At 42.7% G+C, this 18,507-nt stretch overlaps 1 protein-coding gene across 3 annotated transcripts in view; it reads right to left on the bottom strand.

Moving 5' to 3' along the window:
- NEDD4 (NEDD4 E3 ubiquitin protein ligase) overlaps positions 1-15,514 on the bottom strand; it is a 124,178-nt gene extending 108,664 nt beyond the window's left edge. Inside the window, exon 1 of one of the 3 annotated variants that reach the window (XM_004779214.3) lies at positions 15,357-15,514. In XM_004779214.3, the coding sequence (XP_004779271.1) occupies positions 15,357-15,401 (45 nt within the window). In that variant the 5' untranslated portion in view covers positions 15,402-15,514. The remainder of the gene's footprint in view (positions 1-15,356) is intronic. The other 2 variants (XM_004779212.3, XM_045067542.1) reach the window with 2 other exon arrangements.
- Between the last annotated feature and the right edge of the window lie 2,993 nt (positions 15,515-18,507).

Below are 18,507 nucleotides of genomic sequence, written 5' to 3' on the forward strand. Positions count from 1 at the left end.
AAGGATGTTCTTTGAGATACATATTGAAATATTTAGGGATACAGTGTGATAAAGTACAATTTACTCTTTAATGTTTCAGGAAATAAAAAATTGAATGTGTGTATGTGTGGGTGTATGTAAATAAAGGAAATAAGTAAACTGTTAGCAATTTGTGGACCTAGCGGGGGGTATACAGGTGTTCATTATACTACCATTTTAATTGTCCTGTAGATTTTAAATTGTTCAAAATTAAAAGGTAAGAAAATATTATAAAACAATGCATATTTTAAAAAATCCTCAACTAAGCAAAACTATCAGACACAAAGAAACAGACTTAATGAGTAATGTAAATAACTTTTATGGATAAAATGATAAAAACTTATTGAAGAACACAAAGAAGACTTAAATAAATGAAGAAATTCACTGTGTTCATGGATGGAAATATTCCATATTATTGTCGTTTTCTCCAAAGTAACCTATAAATACAATTCCAACTCCCCACACCCAGATTTTTGTCATGGGTTTTAACAAAAAATTGTAAAATTCATAGGGAAGAGTAAAAATGAGTACAGAAGTAAATAATAACATTCAATCACTATCTTATACTCTATACAAAAACCAATTCCAGCTATATTAAAAGTCTTATAAGCAAAAAAGAAAACTTTAAAAATTTCATAGAAAATTTTAGAATATTTCTGACAGTGAATTAGGAGAGGGTTTTAAAAAATACAAACTCTAATAGGAAAAGTAGTTAGATTTGACATTAAAATTATATACCCTTTTTATGAGAAGAGATGCCATGAACAAAATGAGAAGACAAGGAGGAAGTATCTAAAATGTGTACCATTGACAAATTATGATTATCCAGAATATATTTTTTAAAATCCTAAAAATTAGTAAGTAAAATATAAACAACATAACATAAGAAATTACAGAGAATGGATAGTAAACACAGGATAAGATTATCAATCTCACTAGTAATCAGGGAAAACTCTAATATGTTGTTAGTAGGAAGTATAAATTGAAGAATTGTTTTGAAGAGACCTTTGCAAAATCTACCAAAGTTCTAAATCAATAACCCAGAAATTCCACTTTTAGATCTATCCCCTAGATACACTCTCAATAATGTACTCAAGGACATAAGCATAACAGTATTCACAAGAGCATTAATAAGATCAACATATATGAAATAGATGTTGCCCAACAGATAGCAACCTAACAGATTCTATTATATAGTCATCCCATTGACAAGTAGTTAGTCATATTCCCTTGTGAGCAGAGGCCTGCAAAGGCGAAAATACACATATCATGGAATATTTATTTCAGTCTTCTACTTCTAAATGCTTACAACCACCCTCATTCCTGGAGGTTTCACTGAATAAATATGATCATGGAAATATTCTATTAACTCCAAATCTCAGATAGGTGACAAATTCAGATAATACAAAATGCTTACTAAAGATGTTAGATAAAATATAAGTTTCCTCTAGCCCCAAATAAAACTAAATAAGTAGTTGATTTTGCAAAAATACGGCAGGGGAGGGTAATCCTCAGGTATCAGAATAAAGATAGAAGTAAAATTTAGAAAGGAAAATATGTGAACTGAAATTTCAGTTTTCCGCAGGGACTTATTCCCAAAAATTTGAAGAGATTTGCAGTCACCGTTTCTTCCTGGAAAAGTCCCACTGATTAAATAGGCCCATTAAAGTATTCTGTTGGCTTGAACAGCCAATTTCTCATCTCCCAGTTGACTGGGAAAAGCCTGTTCTTTATTACATAGGTATGGATCTCCAACACTGAATTCTGAAAATTAGAAGTCTTTTCTGTGATGACTTAATAAATAAAAATAAAGTTTTTCAAGTGGTAAAGTGTAATCAAAAGCGCCATCAGCAAATAATGTTATTTGATAATCCCAACTTTCGTAACACAGACAAGCGTTTATAATTTATATTTAAACTTAATTGAGGAAAGAGACTACCACACCCCTCCTAAGAAGTTACTCCATATTAGTGGAACCTCTACAGAAACTATCCCCCAGAAGTCTCCTGGAGAAAAATGTTAACATGTGTTAATTTTAAAAACTCAGGGAGTGATAAATTACTCACAGCCAGAAACACATTTAGCTTTTAAATTTTCTCCTTGGATTTCTTACCACAGATATCAGAACTAGTTATTTGGGGTGTTGTGGTTAACTGATGTGAAGCTATATTAAGATTCTGTCATAAAACTAAGTAAGAAGCACTTTATTTTCATACTTTCATTCACTTAAGTGCATTTTATAAATTAATGCTAGAAAATTGCCAAACGAGCCTTTGTAATCATCACCATAAGCAGAAATCATAATATCTCATAGCATCTTTGAAACTAAAGAAGAACATAAATGCTGCAACAAGAGACTGAACTCTTCAGTATCTTTGAAAACACAGTATTCAAAGTACTGTTAATAGAGACGTGTTCATCAAGGATATTGGTCTGTAATTCTTCTTTTTGCTGGGGTCTTTGTCTGGTTTGGGGATCAAGGTAATACTGGCCTCCTCAGCATCAGGGAAATACGAATCAAAACCACAATGAGGTACCACCTCACACCAGTCAGAATGGCTAAAATTAACAAGTCAGGAAACAACAGATGCTGGTGAGTATGCAGAGAAAGGGGAGCCCTCCTACGCTGTTGGTGGGAATGCAAGCTGGCGCAGCCACTCTGCAAAACAGTATGGAGGTTCTTCAAAAAGTTGAAAATAGAGCTACCCTATGACCCAACAATCGCACTACTGGGTATTTAGCCTGAAGATACAAATGTAGTGACCCGAAGGGGCATGTGCACCTCAATGTTCATAGCAGCAACACCCACAATAGCCAAACTGTGGAAAGAGCCCAGATGTCCATCAACAGATGAATGGATAAAGAAGATGTGGTGTATATATACAATGGAATACTATGCAGCCATCAAAAGAAATGAAATCTTGCCTTTTGCAATGACATGGATGGAACTAGACAATTATCAGATGATCTCCCTGATATGAGGAAGTTGAAAGGCAGAGTGGGGGGTCTGGGGAATAGGGAAGGAAAAAATCAAACAAGATGGGACCGGGAGGGAGACAAACCTTAAGACTCTTAATCTCACAAAACAAACTGAGGGTTGCTGGAGGGAGGTGGGGTGTGGGAGGGTGGTTGGGTTATGGACATTGGGGAGGGTATGTGATATGGTGAGTGCTGTGAAGTATGTAAGCCTGATGATTCACAGACCTGTATCCCTGGGGCAAATAATATATTATATGTTAATAAAAATAATTAACTTAAAAAATAGAGATGTGGACAGTGCTCAAATGAGGAAAAAAGAAATGAAAATTAAACATCTTCTCCTTATTCAAAACAGGAACATTATCCCCGAATAGATCACAGCTCTTCTTTAAAGTTTGAGACTTCCCCTTCTACTCCTAAGAAATCTTTCTTGATCTATGAAAGTGATACGGCAAAGTTACAAATCCTAGCCAAAAATATGTGGTTTTTCTCAACGACAGTGCAAAACAAAATGACAATGCATTATCAATGTAGAAGGCTATAGGAATTAAAAATGGCTTTCCAGGCCCGAGATATCTCCACAATTCATGAAAACAGCTAATCTCCAGGAATAGGAAAAGTAGAGCTTTAAATCTTTCCATCTCTGACATGTCTTAGAAGAATTTTTGTTCCTCTCTTCATCCTTCTTCCAGCCTTCTGTTGCCTCCCTCCCATACCTAACTCCCTTCTCACATATCCAGTCAGTCTACTTTTTAAAAAATTTACCCTGTGTCTACTTACCTCTGAGATTTTACACAAGTTGGACTCCCTCTGCATGGGATAGTCTTCTCCATCCCCTACCTCTTCATTCTTAAAACCCTGTATCATCTGAGCAACCATTTATTTATTTATTTATTTATTTATTTATTTATTTTTAAAGATTTTATTTAATTATTTGAGAGAGAGAGAGATCACAAGGAGGCAGAGGCAGGCAGAGAGAGAGAGAGAGAGGAGGAAGCAGGCTCCCTACTGAGCAGAGAGCCCGATGTGGGGCTCGATCTCAGGACCCTGAGATCATGACCTGAGCCGAAGGTAGAGGCTTTAACCCGCTGAGCCACCCAGGCACCCCTTGAGCAACCATTTAAAATGTATTATTTTAGTACATGTGCTGCCGAAGCGAGCACTCAAAATGTATTATTAATATTACATGTTGTATCATGTTAACTAGAAAATATCAGGATGCAGAGTGGTATCTATTCTATGATAACTATAAAAATATGTGCTGATGGATAAATATTAGAAGGAAATATACAACTGCGATAGTAACTATTTTAAAAAATGAAATAAAATAATGAGATGATAGGGGTGCCTGACTGGCTCTGTTGGTTGACCACCTGACTCTCAGTTTTGGCTGAGGTCATAATCCCAGGGTGTTCAGATCGAGTCCTACATCAGGCTTCCTGCTCAGAGGGGAACCTGCTTCCCCCACCACCACCCCCCCACCGCCACCACACTCTGCTGTTTGCTCTCTCTCTTTCACTCTCTGTCAAATAAATAAATAAGATCTTTTAAAAAAATTTTTAAATTGTAGGGGTGCCTGGGTGTCTCAGTGGGTTAATCCTCTGCCTTCAGCTCAGGTTGTGATTCCAGAGTCCTAGGATCGAGCCCTGCCTTGGGCTCTCTGCTCAGCGGGGAGCCTGATCCCTCCACCCCCAGCTGCTGCCTACTTGCGATCTCCGTCAGGTAAATAAATAAAATCTTTAAAAAAAAATTAAATTGTAGTTTTTTTTAAAGACTTGTCCTTCCTTCTAAGTCCAAATACTATTTTTTCTACAAGCCTTCATAGCTGAAACGAATTTTCCCCTTTTGCTGTGAAAGGCCCCTTTTTATAGCACTTATCACATGTGGTCTCCTGTCTGAGGAGATAACGATGTGTCTTTTTCCACTATTAAAATTGTGAGATTTTGAAGCTCAAGAAGTTTATCTTTTCATTATCTTGGTATTCTCTGTGGAACCCAGCAGAATAATTGGCACATAGCAGGGGCTGACAAATTCTTGATTAACCTCAAAGCTTTCTGAAGTAGCTGAAAGTAGAAATAAGGCACTTTATGGAAAACAGGGGAAAGTTTGCACAGTGAGCCCAGAACACTGGCCACCAGATCTACAGCGCCCAAACAGAAGACTGGAAGACTTCTCTCCGAGGAAACTGATGACGTGGCAGGGGGGTGGAAGGAGAGGAACCAAGTGTTATAAATATTTATATGTGGGAGTCCCACTGGAAATAACCCTATCTCCAAACAGTTCTGTCAACAGTACCTGCCCACTATACCGATGATGTACGTCAGCAAATGAGGAAGTAAGTTAGGAGAAAGGACTAAGTAAAGAGAAAAGATTAAGGAAACAGTGGCTCCAACGGAGAAAAGAGTTCAAGAGAATTCTCACAAGAACGGCATATAGAAGTCTGCAGGGGATGGCTACAAAGCAGGTGTAGAGTGGAAGCAGTTCAGATGGATGCGACAGAGCAAGAGGCTGTCCCCAACTAGAATGCAGAAAAGGGAATAGATAGCATCCATTATACATATATACAGATAGAACATCTGCATGGAGTAGTTCTAAAGCTTCGTCAGATAGTTTGCAAATTTGTGACACGTATATAGAAAACTAAAGTGAACAAAAAAATGTGCACTAGTTATAAACATGACATAAGGGTTCTGATGTGATTACTGTACTCACACAATGCAATAATATAAACACCGCACATTTATTTTAAAAACTGCTAGAGTAGAAAGGAAGGATGTATTTCTTATCTTTCTCCTTTTTTTTTTTTTTTGGCAACATGTTAGATCATTTATGGTGACCATATTTTCAAAACTAAAAATCTGAACCTTGGACTGCTAGCAGGTTTGTTCCTCTGCTGTGTAAACTGACTTGAGACATTTTATAAAAATGTCAATGCTAGATGACATGTACCAGAAAATCCATGAAATGAGGACAGTCCCAGTAAAGGTGGCATGTGTAAGTGCTATGGATTTGCTTACATGGTCAAAGCAGTGTTTGGTTGTAGTAACCATGATAAACTAGAATACCAGAATCCTTATATTTAGGACCAGCTGTGGTTCTCAAAGGGTATTCCCTGGACCAGTGGTAGGAGCACATGGGAATTTATCCAAAACACAGGCTTTCAGGCCCATCTACTGAATCAGACAGTCTGGTGGGGACAGTAGTCTGTGTTTTAACAAACTCTCCAGGTGATTCTGATGAACACTAAAGCTGAGACCCACACGTAGAGCATGAAGGTAAGACAGGGAAGGGCTATCATTAATGCAGCTCAGGGACTATTCCCCAACTAGAAAACTGTAACTTTAGTTATTCGATCCAAACCATATAATTTCTGAAAAAGAACAGCTCCTCGTCCCGTCACATTTTAACACTACTCTTACATGTGATAGCACCATGCACGCTTCTTTATACATGAAATGCCTCTGGAAAGATACACATCAAGCTTATTAACCTATGTTTGTGGGAAAGAAATTTTCATAAGATTTGTAGATGAATGTTCACAGTAGGTTTATTCACAGTAGCCGAAAGCTGGAAACAATGGGAGTGTCTGTCAAAAGGAGAATGGATAAAGATCTGGTATACTCATACAATGGAATACTACTCAGCAATAAAATGAATGAGTTGCTTTTACAAACAACCACATGGGTGACTGAAAAACATTACGTTAGACAAAAGGAGCCAGATACAAAAGAATACATACTATATGATTCCATTTCTATGGAGTTCCAGGACAGGCCAAAGGATAAGCATGGTGATAAAAGGTTGCCTCTGGAGAGTGAAGTGGGAAGCTGACTGAAAGAGGGCCCAAGGGGACATTCTGGAGTGATGGAATTTTTTTTTTAATATTTCATTTATTTAAAGAGAGTAAGCAGGGAGCCCAATGTGGGTCTCCATCCCAGGACCCTGGGATCATGACCTGAGCCAAAGGCAGACACTTAATTGACTGAGCCTCCTAGGTGCCCCAGGAGTGATGAAAATACTCTCTATCTTAATTGGGCTGTGTGTCACATGCGCACTGTACGTCAAAGTGTATGTTTAAAAATCTGCATTTCACTGTTTGTAAGTTTTACTCCACTCCCCTTCTGAAGCCCTGCCCAAGAAAAGAAGAAAAACAAAATAGAGATATTATCAGACAAAAACAAAAACCAAGGAAGTTTATCACCAGCAAACACTAAAAAAACTTCTACAGGATGTACTTCAGGCAGAAAATAGTGATCCTAGGGGCGCCTGGGTGGCTCAGTGGGTTAAGCCGCTGCCTTCGGCTCTGGTCATGATCTCAGGGTCCTGGGATCGAGTCCCGCATCGGGCTCTCTGCTCAGCAGGGAGCCTGCTTCCCTCTCTCTCTCTCTCTCTGCCTGCCTCTCCATCTACTTGTGATTTCTCTCTGTCAAATAAATAAATAAAATCTTTAAAAAAAAAAAAAAGAAAAGAAAATAGTGATCCTAGATGGAAAGCCAGAGATGTGACAAGACATGAATAACAAATAGAGAAAAAGTTAAATACCTGAGGAGCAGAGAGTAACTCTAAAAAAAATGTTAGTGGTGATGATGATGATGATGATGATGTGTGAGTGTGTGTGTGTGTGTGTGTGTGTGTGTGTGTGTGTGTGTGTGGTGTCCACACACATGTTTGGCGAGTTTCCCTCATCTGCCTGCCCGGGCTCTGCTCTTCCCTCCTCTCCACACTCATCTGACACCACTACCCTAGTCTTCTTCTTCCTCTCCATCTTACCTTCTGCACACGCAGTGAGTTCTGCCTACCTGGAAGGCTCCTTTGCCCCAGTCTTTGCCTCACTAACCCCTATTGATCCTTATGTTCATCTTAAAGGTGACTTTCTCAGCCTTTCCTTATTACTCTCTCCCCTCCTTCATACCATGGGAGATGAATTCATCGTTCCTGTTGTATACTTTTATCTCACCTGCCTTTTCCTTCATACCTATAAAATGTTTGTGTGATTCCGTATTTACTGTCCTTTTCTTCCTGTAGGTGATAAATTCAGTGAGGTCTGTCATTCATCACTATCACCTCATGGCCTGATCCAAATGCCTCACCCATAGTAAATGTTCAACAAATACTTAAGCAAATATAAAATTCAAGTACTTCAAAGGTCCAGCTAAAATCTACTAACAAAAAAAGACAGAAGAAGTGGAAGAACATAAGAATGATTACAAGTTAATTTTGCACATGTTACATTTGTTGCCTTCAACAGAAGAGAGTCTCTTCTGTTAAATTCTTCTATTTGGACAACTATTTGCAGAAGGACAGTGGAAAGACCAAGTCTTTGGTATTAAAGAAATCTGAGATTCAAGTGCAGATCACTAGCTACCTAATAGGACCAAGTCCTTGAGCAAATCACAATCTCACATTCCTTATCTGTAAAATGGAGATAACACTATCTACTTCTGCAAAACTGTTTGGATGATTACAACTAAAATATGAGAACATGTGACCTGGTGCTTGGAATACAGCAGGCATTTAATTAGAGGCAGCTCTGAATATATTTAGACTGACGCTTTTACCTTAAAGGAGGATATTTTCATGAAAGCATCTTACGCAAAAACAAAACCAAAGAAGTTTATTACCAGCAAACACTAAAAAAACTTCTGCAGGATGTACTTCAGGCAGAAAATGTGATTTGACATGAAAATATGACGTGATGGTTCACATTCATTGCCAGTGCACATCTCATATGGGAGGAAGCCAAACGTTTGGGTCAGGCCACAGGGCTATGATTACAGACATATTAATTCCTCAAGACTTCAGAAAAGTCTTATGAAAGCCTTTTCTCATTTGTTTGTGCTGTCTTTCTCCCTGCATTTCTTCTCCTACCTTCTCCCTCCATTTATCCTCTCAAAACTTTGATAGGATTAGCAACGGGAGCCAGACTAACAAGTGAAAGGTCAGTAACACCGACCGCCACAGAATTCAGTAGACAGTGGGTTTAGCCATTCAGATCAGCAATCTTACATTTTTTCAGTGCTACAGAATATTCTTAATACCAGACACAGCTAGGGAAGGGGGAATCAGCTGATGTAAGGATCCTGCTCTGACAGGTGTCAAATACCTAGGCTGAATCACCAAGAGTGACAAAGCCAGAATTCCATCCTAGTCAAATTTTATTTTCTATACCCCTGTTTACCCTAAGTGATTTATTTATGGTGCCTTCCAGCTCCAAGATCCTATTCCTATATGATAGATGAATTACTAATAGTTAACTGTAAAAAGATACATACATATAGTCCCCTCTAATCTCGGCCTGGTGCAGAGGAATCAACGTCGGGCCCAGCTTAGGCAGGGCTTGGGTGGAGGAGGCAGTCTGACGGAGGTTCACGGTCAGCAGGCTCATCAGCCTGGGGCAGGAGAGGAAAAGGGCGGTGCCATGCAGAGACCCAGCAGTCGGTGCCCACTGACACCGGGCCCCGGTGACTCTGGGCCCCAGCAGTACTCCTACTAAAGTGGAAAGTCGTAGACAGGGGACATGCCTGCGTGCTTGGGAAATCAGGGATATCAAAAACATAAGTAAAGAGACCGGGCAAATAAGTAAAAATAATGAGAATAATAAAAAGTCAGAATTTTTACTCGTAGAGAAGGTACTTATGGCTGGAAAGAACCCTGAGGCATTAGATTTGAATTCGAAAACTAATACGAATTCATGATTTTTAAATACATGTATACAGATTGACATAGAAAGTGATATACGTTTATGTGTACACACACACACACACACACTTTTCTTTACTGCTGAGATGGCTAAAGAGCAATGACATTCAACAGGAATGCGCACTCTGAAGACCCCAATCACTGAAGACTCCAATCTTGGCTTCTGAAAGGCTTTATCTCCTAAATGTTCCAGACAGCAGGGGGCCAGGTAAAATACAAGAGGAGTCTGGAGTGTCTGCTGCTGGAAAGTCAGGGAGGGTTCAAAGGATGGGGACTTGTCACAATATTAACTAGGAACCCCCTTGAAAGGGCTTCCACTGACCAAACGGTGATCATTTGAGCAACAAAATAGTTAATGATAGTAAATAATTACAACCCATTGAATAAGGTGGACACAGAATGCCAACTAATAAAGATGGAAATTAAAAAAAAAAAAATAGTGGTGTTTGATTCAAGTGTAAGTCATCAATGAATGCTAAAAGAGCTGGATGGGAATCTGATGAAGGGGAGGCCACTGGCATAGTCTCTGCAGACATCCCCACAAGATACTAATCAGTTATGAGGGAGGAAATAGTGACGCTACAAAAAAGAAACCTGGTGGGCACCAAAATAATCAAGTGAGCAAGGTTATCGTTGATGGTGACGGACAAATTAATATTGTGCACCCCTCAATGGGAGGCACAGCATCGTCTCTGTGAATCCTGCCAAAAAAGCATGGCTGTGCCATGGCCCTGGGAAAGCAGTAAACAGACCCAGGCCGGGGAACCTCCTACAGGTCGTACGGCCTGTACTCTGTAACAGTCAAGGAACTATACAGATGAGAAGAGACCGCAAAGCCATGGCAGGTATCCACAACCTATGCTCCTCCCTGGGCTCTTGGACCAGAAAGGAAAAAGAGAAATTATGAGAACACCTGGCAAAGACTGATGGGCTCTGCACTTTGGAGGGTAGTGTCATATCAGTGCTGATTTTCTGCCTTAGAGGAATGGACAGCTGTTATGTAGGAAAGTGTTCTTGTTGGGGCACCTGAGTGGCTCAGTCAGTTAAGCAACTGCCTCCGGCTTGGGTCATGATCCCAGGGTCCTGGGATCCAGCCCCATTATCAGGCTCCCTCCCTCTGCCATTCCCCCTGCCACTCCTCCTGCTCATGCTCTCTTACTTTCACACTCTCTCTTAAATAAATAAAATATTTTTAAAAGTTTGCTTGTTAAAAAAAAAAAAAAAAGTGTTCTTGTTTTAGGAAAATACACACCAAAGTATTAAGAGGTGACAGAGCACTGGGTCTGCAGTTTGCCCTCAAATGGTTTAGAAGAAGAGGGGCATTAGGGGGCACCTAGGTGGCTCAGTAGGTTAAGCACCAGACTCTTGATTTTGGCTCAGGTCTTGATCTCAGGGTCATGAGATCGAGCCCCGTGTTGGGCTCAGCACTCAGCACAGAGTGCCCCTGAGATTCTTTCTCTCTCTCCCTCTGCCTCTGCCCTTCCCTCTGCTCGTGTGCACATGCTCTCTCTCACTCTCTCTCTCTCTGAAATAAATAAATAAATCTTCAAAAAAAAAAAAGAAAAGAAAAGAAAAGATTAATGAAAATGGCAAAAAGTGTTATGGAGCAGTTGTGGAATGTCAACAGCTGGAGAACCAGCACGAGGAGGATCTGGACTTCTTTGTGCTGTACTTTCAACTCTTCTGCTGGTTTAAAATAACTAAAATATAAACTGCTACAAAATAAAATCTCTTTATCCACTTCTTTGGTCCCATGGAAACCCATGAAAAATAGGATGATGCTGGGATTAAGAAGCTGCAAAAAAGGAGCAATGGCAAAATGAACACAAGAAAGTGTGGGAGAGGTGCTAACGCAGCTGGCTTCCACGGTGCTTCTCCTTTGTGTGCCATTGAGTAGAGGTTTGGGAACTCGGCGTGATGCCAGGACAGGCCAGGTCTGCTTCTGCGTAGCACTGGGGTTCTAGAAGCATCAGCAGATGCTGTTCTTAGTTACCCTGCTGCTTATGCACTGTTGTCGCTGTCCCCACCAAAGTCACCCCTTCCTCTACAAGTGCAAACTGGTCTTCCAAACTGGCAGCAGACACTCTCAGCTCGTTCCCTTTCCTTCCCTCAGGTTTCAGGTGCAGGAAATAGACCTCACTCTAGATGTTTTAAGAATAAAGAAGTCAATCCAGGGAATTGGCTGTTTACAAAGTTGTTGGGAAGAGCTGGAGAGGCAGGCTGCAAGGCTGGGCCTCCAGAGGCCCTGGAAACAGCTCGAACTGGCCCACCCAGGACAGTGTCACTTCTGCTCCCCCACCCCCTGTCAGGAAGACAGGGACTCAGAAGCCACCCCCAGATCTGCTGGCTTTACAAATGTACCCAACTAGTCATCAGGAAGCTGCCACCACCACAGATTCCGAAACTTCCTACCAATCTTCTCAAAACAGGTTACCAGATATTGAAACACTTTTGCTGGAAAAGTCAACGTCTACATGACTGTGCTTGTCAGAAGAACAAGCCAAAGAAACAAGAACTTAGGCTCCACTTCATTTGTACTTTCCAAATCTCAAGGAAGTGAGCCGTACAGGGAAACCTATTTCAAAACCCATTTCCAGAATGCTAAGTGCCAGAAAGTATGAGAAACGTGCTGTTTGGCTTTCCAACCTCTGTCTAATAGGGAAGTCCACTGAAAAGAGACTGGAAGGGATGCCGAATTCCACTGTCCAGAGCTTCCACATGCCTCCTCACCAAAGGTTGGTGGGAATTAGTCTCTATTGTTAATCCCAAGAGACTGTCAGAGCAAATCTGGTATAATTTATATTCACTACTTCCTTAGTTTGTTATTCTTTAATGACAACATTTTGCACATGAAGCCAAAACCTTCTCTCACTAAAAGACATTTATATGTGGAATAAGAACTAAAACTCACTGAAAAGTGACAGAGAGGAATTATGACCTAAACTTTGGCCTACTTCAATGAGCCACTAATATGCTCATACAGTGTGACCCAGTGGATAAAAATATTGGTTAAATCACAATGCTCTAAGTATCTTATATCCTATGTCTGTTCATTTTTCTTCTCATTTCAGTTTCAAATTTAAAATAAGAATCATCACTGTGTGCTGTAACAGAAAAGCTACCTTATTTTTAATCAACAGCAGAGGGCTGCCTATCCCCAAGTAGTCTGTGAGTTCTAGGAAATAACAGTCTTTCTTCAAAAAAAAAAAAAAACTGAGGGGGGAGGCTCTTCTGAGCCCTCTTTTACTTTGTGATGGACCAGAAAATAAATGTCAAGTAAGAGTGATGAGATGACAATCTCTACCAGAAAACAAGTGATTTTTATCTTTCCCACCAGGCTGTGAGCTCTTCAAAAAACAGGCAGGGACTGTTTTTTCTCTCTCTATCCCTGGTGGACAGCACACTGCATGACCCAGAACAGACAGTTAATAATGTCTGTTGAAAGAATCACGCAGGGGAAGAAGCGGAAGACAACACTCCATCATCATGTCTCTTCTCTTCCGTCCGATCCAACTCTCTTCATTAATGTGGACAAAGCAGACAGAGAGAGCTGCAAGAACTCTGAGTCATGGCACTGACAACTGGACCCCCAACATGCAAACAGAGCGGGCCCCAGGCCATGCAACTTCCTAGAAGTACAAATCCCTCAGGATGCAAGCTCAGGAACACCTCATTTCAACGGGTGGAGTTTCTGGCCTTTAGCCCCAGTTGCTTACTGACCAAGCCACTAACTGCCATAATTCACATTATTTCATCTGGGCAGAAGCATGATGTGAGAAGCAGATCACGGAAAACACAGAACCTGAACCAAGAGAGGAGAGTGAACGATGCCTTCAGCAATATTCTATGATCGGCTGGCTTTGCTGGAAGGGAATGCAATGAGAAATCTGGAAATCAGGATCTACCACTGAGTAATAATAACAAAAAGGAAAGAAAGTCCAAGGCCAGCCTGATTGGGTTGAATGTCAGTTTGAGGTTATCTGCACTGAACAGCTTATGGTAGCAAAGCAGGGAGGTCTGACGGATGAGAAAGCTATCACAGGTTCAACACCACATTATTTTCCTCTGATCTCTTCTGCTGAACAATAATGGACTTTAGCAGGAATATCATCTCTGGCGATAGCATACTGACTGTTGTTTCTGGGGGTCTACCAAGCTGCCACCATTTTTCCACCACTTTGCTTCTCTTTTGGTAGCAATAATTAAGAAATTAAATTCTCATCTATCACATGATTAGTCTCAAAACACTCTGAGATAACTTGCCTGCATAAACAAGTTGCCCACTATTTAGATACAAAAAACTCTGAGATAAATGTAAAAGACATTTTGTAAAAGACATCTGAAGATACCAAGTTACTAAGAGAAGGAAATATTCCAACACTGTCAGAAGATAAATTTACAGTGATGTATTACAGTTAAGGTCTAATCTTGATAATAAGTATGTGTGACAGCTTAGCCAGTCAACAAAAATGCTTAAATTTGATTCCCCCCCCCCCAAACTGAACTAATCACTGTTAGACTGGATACCTTTTCATCTCCCACCCATTCCCATTTTTGAGACAATCATCAGGAGTTTAGAGGAGCCACATCTCATACTAAAACGGAATAATTTTCTTTCCGAATGGCCTCAGTTTTACTAATCGCGAGGCATCACCAGCCTAAATTATTTTGCTGCGAAGGGACAGCTTTGCCTTCTCAAATCATGGAACTTAATTTTTAAAGCGAACAGCTATGGGAAGTTCGTCCAAATATTTGTACCTGTTCGGCTTTTTTTTCCCCCCCTTAAGATTTTGTTTATTTATTTGATAGAGAGAGAGAGAGAGAGATCACAAGTAGGCCAAGAGGCAGGCAGAGAGAGATGGGGAAGCATGCTCCCCGCTGAGCGGAGAGCCCCATGCGGGGCTCGATTCCAGGACCATGGGACCCTGGGACCACCACCCGAGCCGAAGGCAGAGGCTCAACCCACTGAGCCACCCAGGTGCCCCTCGGCTTTATTTTTTTAAGTATCACTGAAGACCAGTGAAACGTACCCTGAACTTGCCACACTGGACACTTGTTGCTAAACACGAAGAGGAAAATCTGTCTGCCTGCTTTCCCATCGCATTCTCCAGTTAGGGGAGTTAAAAACAATTTCAGACGAAAAATGAAAATCCCAACTGCTTATGACACTTGGAAAGTCCGTGAAGTCCAGCGGGCCTGTGTCAGCAGCCGGGACGGGATGCTGAACTCCGGGGAAATCCACCCCCCGCCCGCCCCAGCACGCACCCTCGGCAGGGGGCGGCAGGAAGAGGCCGGCGGGGCGCCGCGCGTCCCCCCGCGCACCCACGCCTCTCGCAGCCTAGCGCCCCTCCTCGGCACTTCCTGAAGGAAACTGCAAGGAAGGCGGCGGCTCGGGGAGGACAGGGGTGTGGAGTCCCCAGCCCGGCGAAGAAAATGCCGCTCGCTAAAGCAAGCCCCCACCCCACGCACCCACACACCCACACAGCCGCACACCCGCGCGCCGGGCCGCCCCAGGTCCCTACGGCGCCTTGCGCGCTCCCGGAGCTCGCGCGGCGGGAACAGGGGCTGACAGCCGACTCTCCGGCCGCCTCCTCCTCCTCCGGTCCGGCTGATGAGCGGCGAGAAGGGAAGCCCACCCCGCAGCCCCTCGGCCCCCGCACCTCGTCCTCCGGGAGCCCGAACACCTCCACCGCGCAAGTTGCCATTTCCGAACGGTTCCAGCAAACCGGACGCGCCCGCCCCCGCCCGGGAGTGGGAACAGTAGTGAAGAGGAGGAGGAGGAGGGGGTGGAGGAGGAGAAGAGGGAGGAGGCGGGAGGGAGGAGGAGGTGGAGGAAGAGGAGGCGGCGCTCCCCCAGCGGCCGCAGCGCCTCCCCCGGCCCGTGCGCGCTAGCGGCGCTAGGAAGCGCGGCGGGAAAGGGCCGACGGCGCGCGTGCTGGGGCGCAGGGCTGGGGGCGCGCGCGGCGGGGAGAGCGTGCGTGGGGGGCTCGTGTAGGAGGCAGGCTTGTGGCGGGGCTGTGCGCGTGGGGAGTGCGCGTGGCGGGGGCGCGCGTGGCGGGGGCGCGCCGTCCGCTTCCGCGCGGGGAAGCTGACGAACGTGCCCGCCTGCGAGAGTCGGGCAGCCCCGGGCGTCGAGTCGAGCGGGCCGTGTAGGCCAGGGAACGTCAGCCCTTCCCCTGGGAAACAACGCTGCGGTTTTCCCCAGCAACAAGTCTCACTCAGATCCGCTCCGGAGCTCGGCCTCTTCCGAGCCGCCTGGGATCGGAGCGCTTAATCCCAGCTTCCCCACGACCTAAAGATCAGAGCCCTTTCTTGAGGGTTGGGGCTCTGCTGATTCCAGTAGAAGCCGGACCCTGGGACTTCGTGGGGGGAAAGCCCGGCCTGAGCGAGGCCACAAATGGGGAGGCCTGAAGGGATCTCATCGTTCTTGGATTCGGAATCTGAAATGCTCTCCTTGTGATTTCTAAACACTGTGCCAATTCACAAGCCATTTCCTGTCCTATGGTCTATCTTCAAAGTCTACCCATAACAGCCTCTAGGCCAGAAAAGGTAGCAAAGAAAGGGGGGGGAAAATGCAACGAACTAGGACCTCCGGTGCTATGGAATAATTGTGCTTATTTTATAGTCATGTCTGACAGATTTTATAGTTCCCTAATCACAAGAAGACTCTGGTGCTGGGTAACTGATCTAACAAGGGTAACATTATGAAAGATACTTTAATGTTGGTTATCTCTAAGGCGTACAAAAAAAAAATGTCTTGTTTGAAAGTTCTCCTGTAATCCTTTCTCACTCTTAATATGTGCTGGCCGCCTCTCCGTTAACACTAGATTTTTGAGATCTTTAAAGTTCATTTTTTTCTTCCTTCCACTCTAACCCCCCGTAGACCTCATCCATTGCCATTGGCGTGGTTTCAGACACGATCCTTGCAGACGCCTCAGACTAAGAGCTCAATAGTGCAAAATATGTTACTATTTAATTTTCTGCAACTGAATTTAGTTCCTACATTGAACTTCCTGTCTGCTCAAGTGGGTAGAAAACTTAGTCCTAATCAGTTCCCCGTTCTTCCTTGACCCTTGTTTTGCTGTTGATTCTACATTCTAGCAGGCAGTTGTAGTGCTACCTCATTTCAGGGATGGAAGGCATGGCACAGCCCTCATCTCTCTAAGCTGGAATTAGTAGAAACATTTTTCTTCCCACTGATCTCTAATTGTAGACATCTGTATCCGTTAGAATGACACTTGGCTGTTGGTAATAGTAACCCAAACTAACAGAACTTAAGGATAGATATTATTTTTTTCTGTTATATAAAGAGTAAATAAAGCTACTTTGCTCCACAAAAGCATCAGAAATTCAGGCACTGTAAATCAAGGTGCTTTGCCACTTATAGGTGTGGTCCTTATGCTCTTAGTCCAGAGAGTGCCTCAGGTTCCAACTATTACATCCCCGCTCCAGGCAACAAGACAGATGAAGGAATCAAGAAGGGAGTTCAGGGGCGTCTGGGTGGCTCAGTGGGTTAAGCCGCTGCCTTCGGCTCAGGTCATGATCTCAGGGTCCTGGGATCGAGTCCCGCATCGGGCTCTCTGCTCAGCAGGGAGCCTGCTTCCTCCTCTCTCTCTCTCTCTCTCTGCCTGCCTCTCTGCCTACTTGTGATTTCTCTCTGTCAAATAAATAAATAAAATCTTAAAAAAAAAAAAAAAAAGAAGGGAGTTCAGGTCTCCTGCTTGTCTTATAAGAAAGGTTTACACAGTCTTCCACTTAAAGTCATAGAACAGAACTGTCACATAGCTGTATCTAAATACGGGGTAGGCTGGCAAATACAGACTTTTCTGGGGAGCTTTGTTGGCATTCTGTTACTAGGGAGGAAAGGGACAGACTGGGGGAGGGATGACTAGCAGTGTCTGTCCTAGCACCCTTGCTCTCTGGCATTCAGGGAGAAATCAGCAATTCCAATCTGTTTCTGGTCTTCAGGCCACATAATTTTAGACTCAAAGCTGAAAAACCCGATCAGGGCCTCTGAACTCTGACCTCTCTCATCTGCTGCTGGCCCTCTGCATCGTTCTGGGCTGTTGAGACCTGGTGCTTTGGGTACTCAAGCTTTGCATCCTTCTAACATTAGTGCTGCTATTCTTCTCTGGTAAGCAGTGGGGATGATGGGCACGTCTTTAAAGCCTAAGACTTTACCCAGGATACAGGTCATCTCTGCTCTTGGATTCTACAAATCTGGGGATTTGTCATTCTCCAATCTTGAGAGAAACCCCCAAGTTCTAGAAAGGTGTTCTTGGAGACAGTCACAGTGTCCAGTGTTATCTAATAATACTTTCTGTCATGAAGGAGATCATCTAATCTGCATTACCAATATGGTAGCCATTAGCTTATTTAGTTTTTGAGCACTTAAAATGTGGTTAATACAAATTAGGAATAATTTCGTAGTCAACTTAAATTTAAATATTTACTTGAGGTTAGTGACTGCCATATTACACAGCACAGGAAATGTGTCCAAAATGTGTCCAAACATGTCCCAAATTATAGACTTTTTTAAAATTAAATTTTGAGCACATATAGAAGATTTAAAAACTGCATAAGGTATGAAGAATAAAATGAGCACTAATGTACTCATCACCCACTCTAAGAATAGGAATATTACCAACAACTTTTTTGCATCTTTTGTGCCCTTTCCTGCTCCCACCAAGAGGTAACTCCTATATTGAATTCTGTGTTAACTGTTTTCTTGTGTATTTTAAATTGTTTCACCAGATGGATGTGTGTTCCTAAATAATACATTGTTCATTTTTGTGTCTTTGATCTTTCTGT

Source organism: Mustela putorius, unplaced genomic scaffold (genome assembly GCF_011764305.1).
Source record: "Mustela putorius furo isolate JIRA1106 unplaced genomic scaffold, ASM1176430v1.1 tig00003896_pilon_pilon_pilon, whole genome shotgun sequence".
In the NCBI taxonomy this organism is placed as follows: Eukaryota; Metazoa; Chordata; class Mammalia; order Carnivora; family Mustelidae; genus Mustela; species Mustela putorius.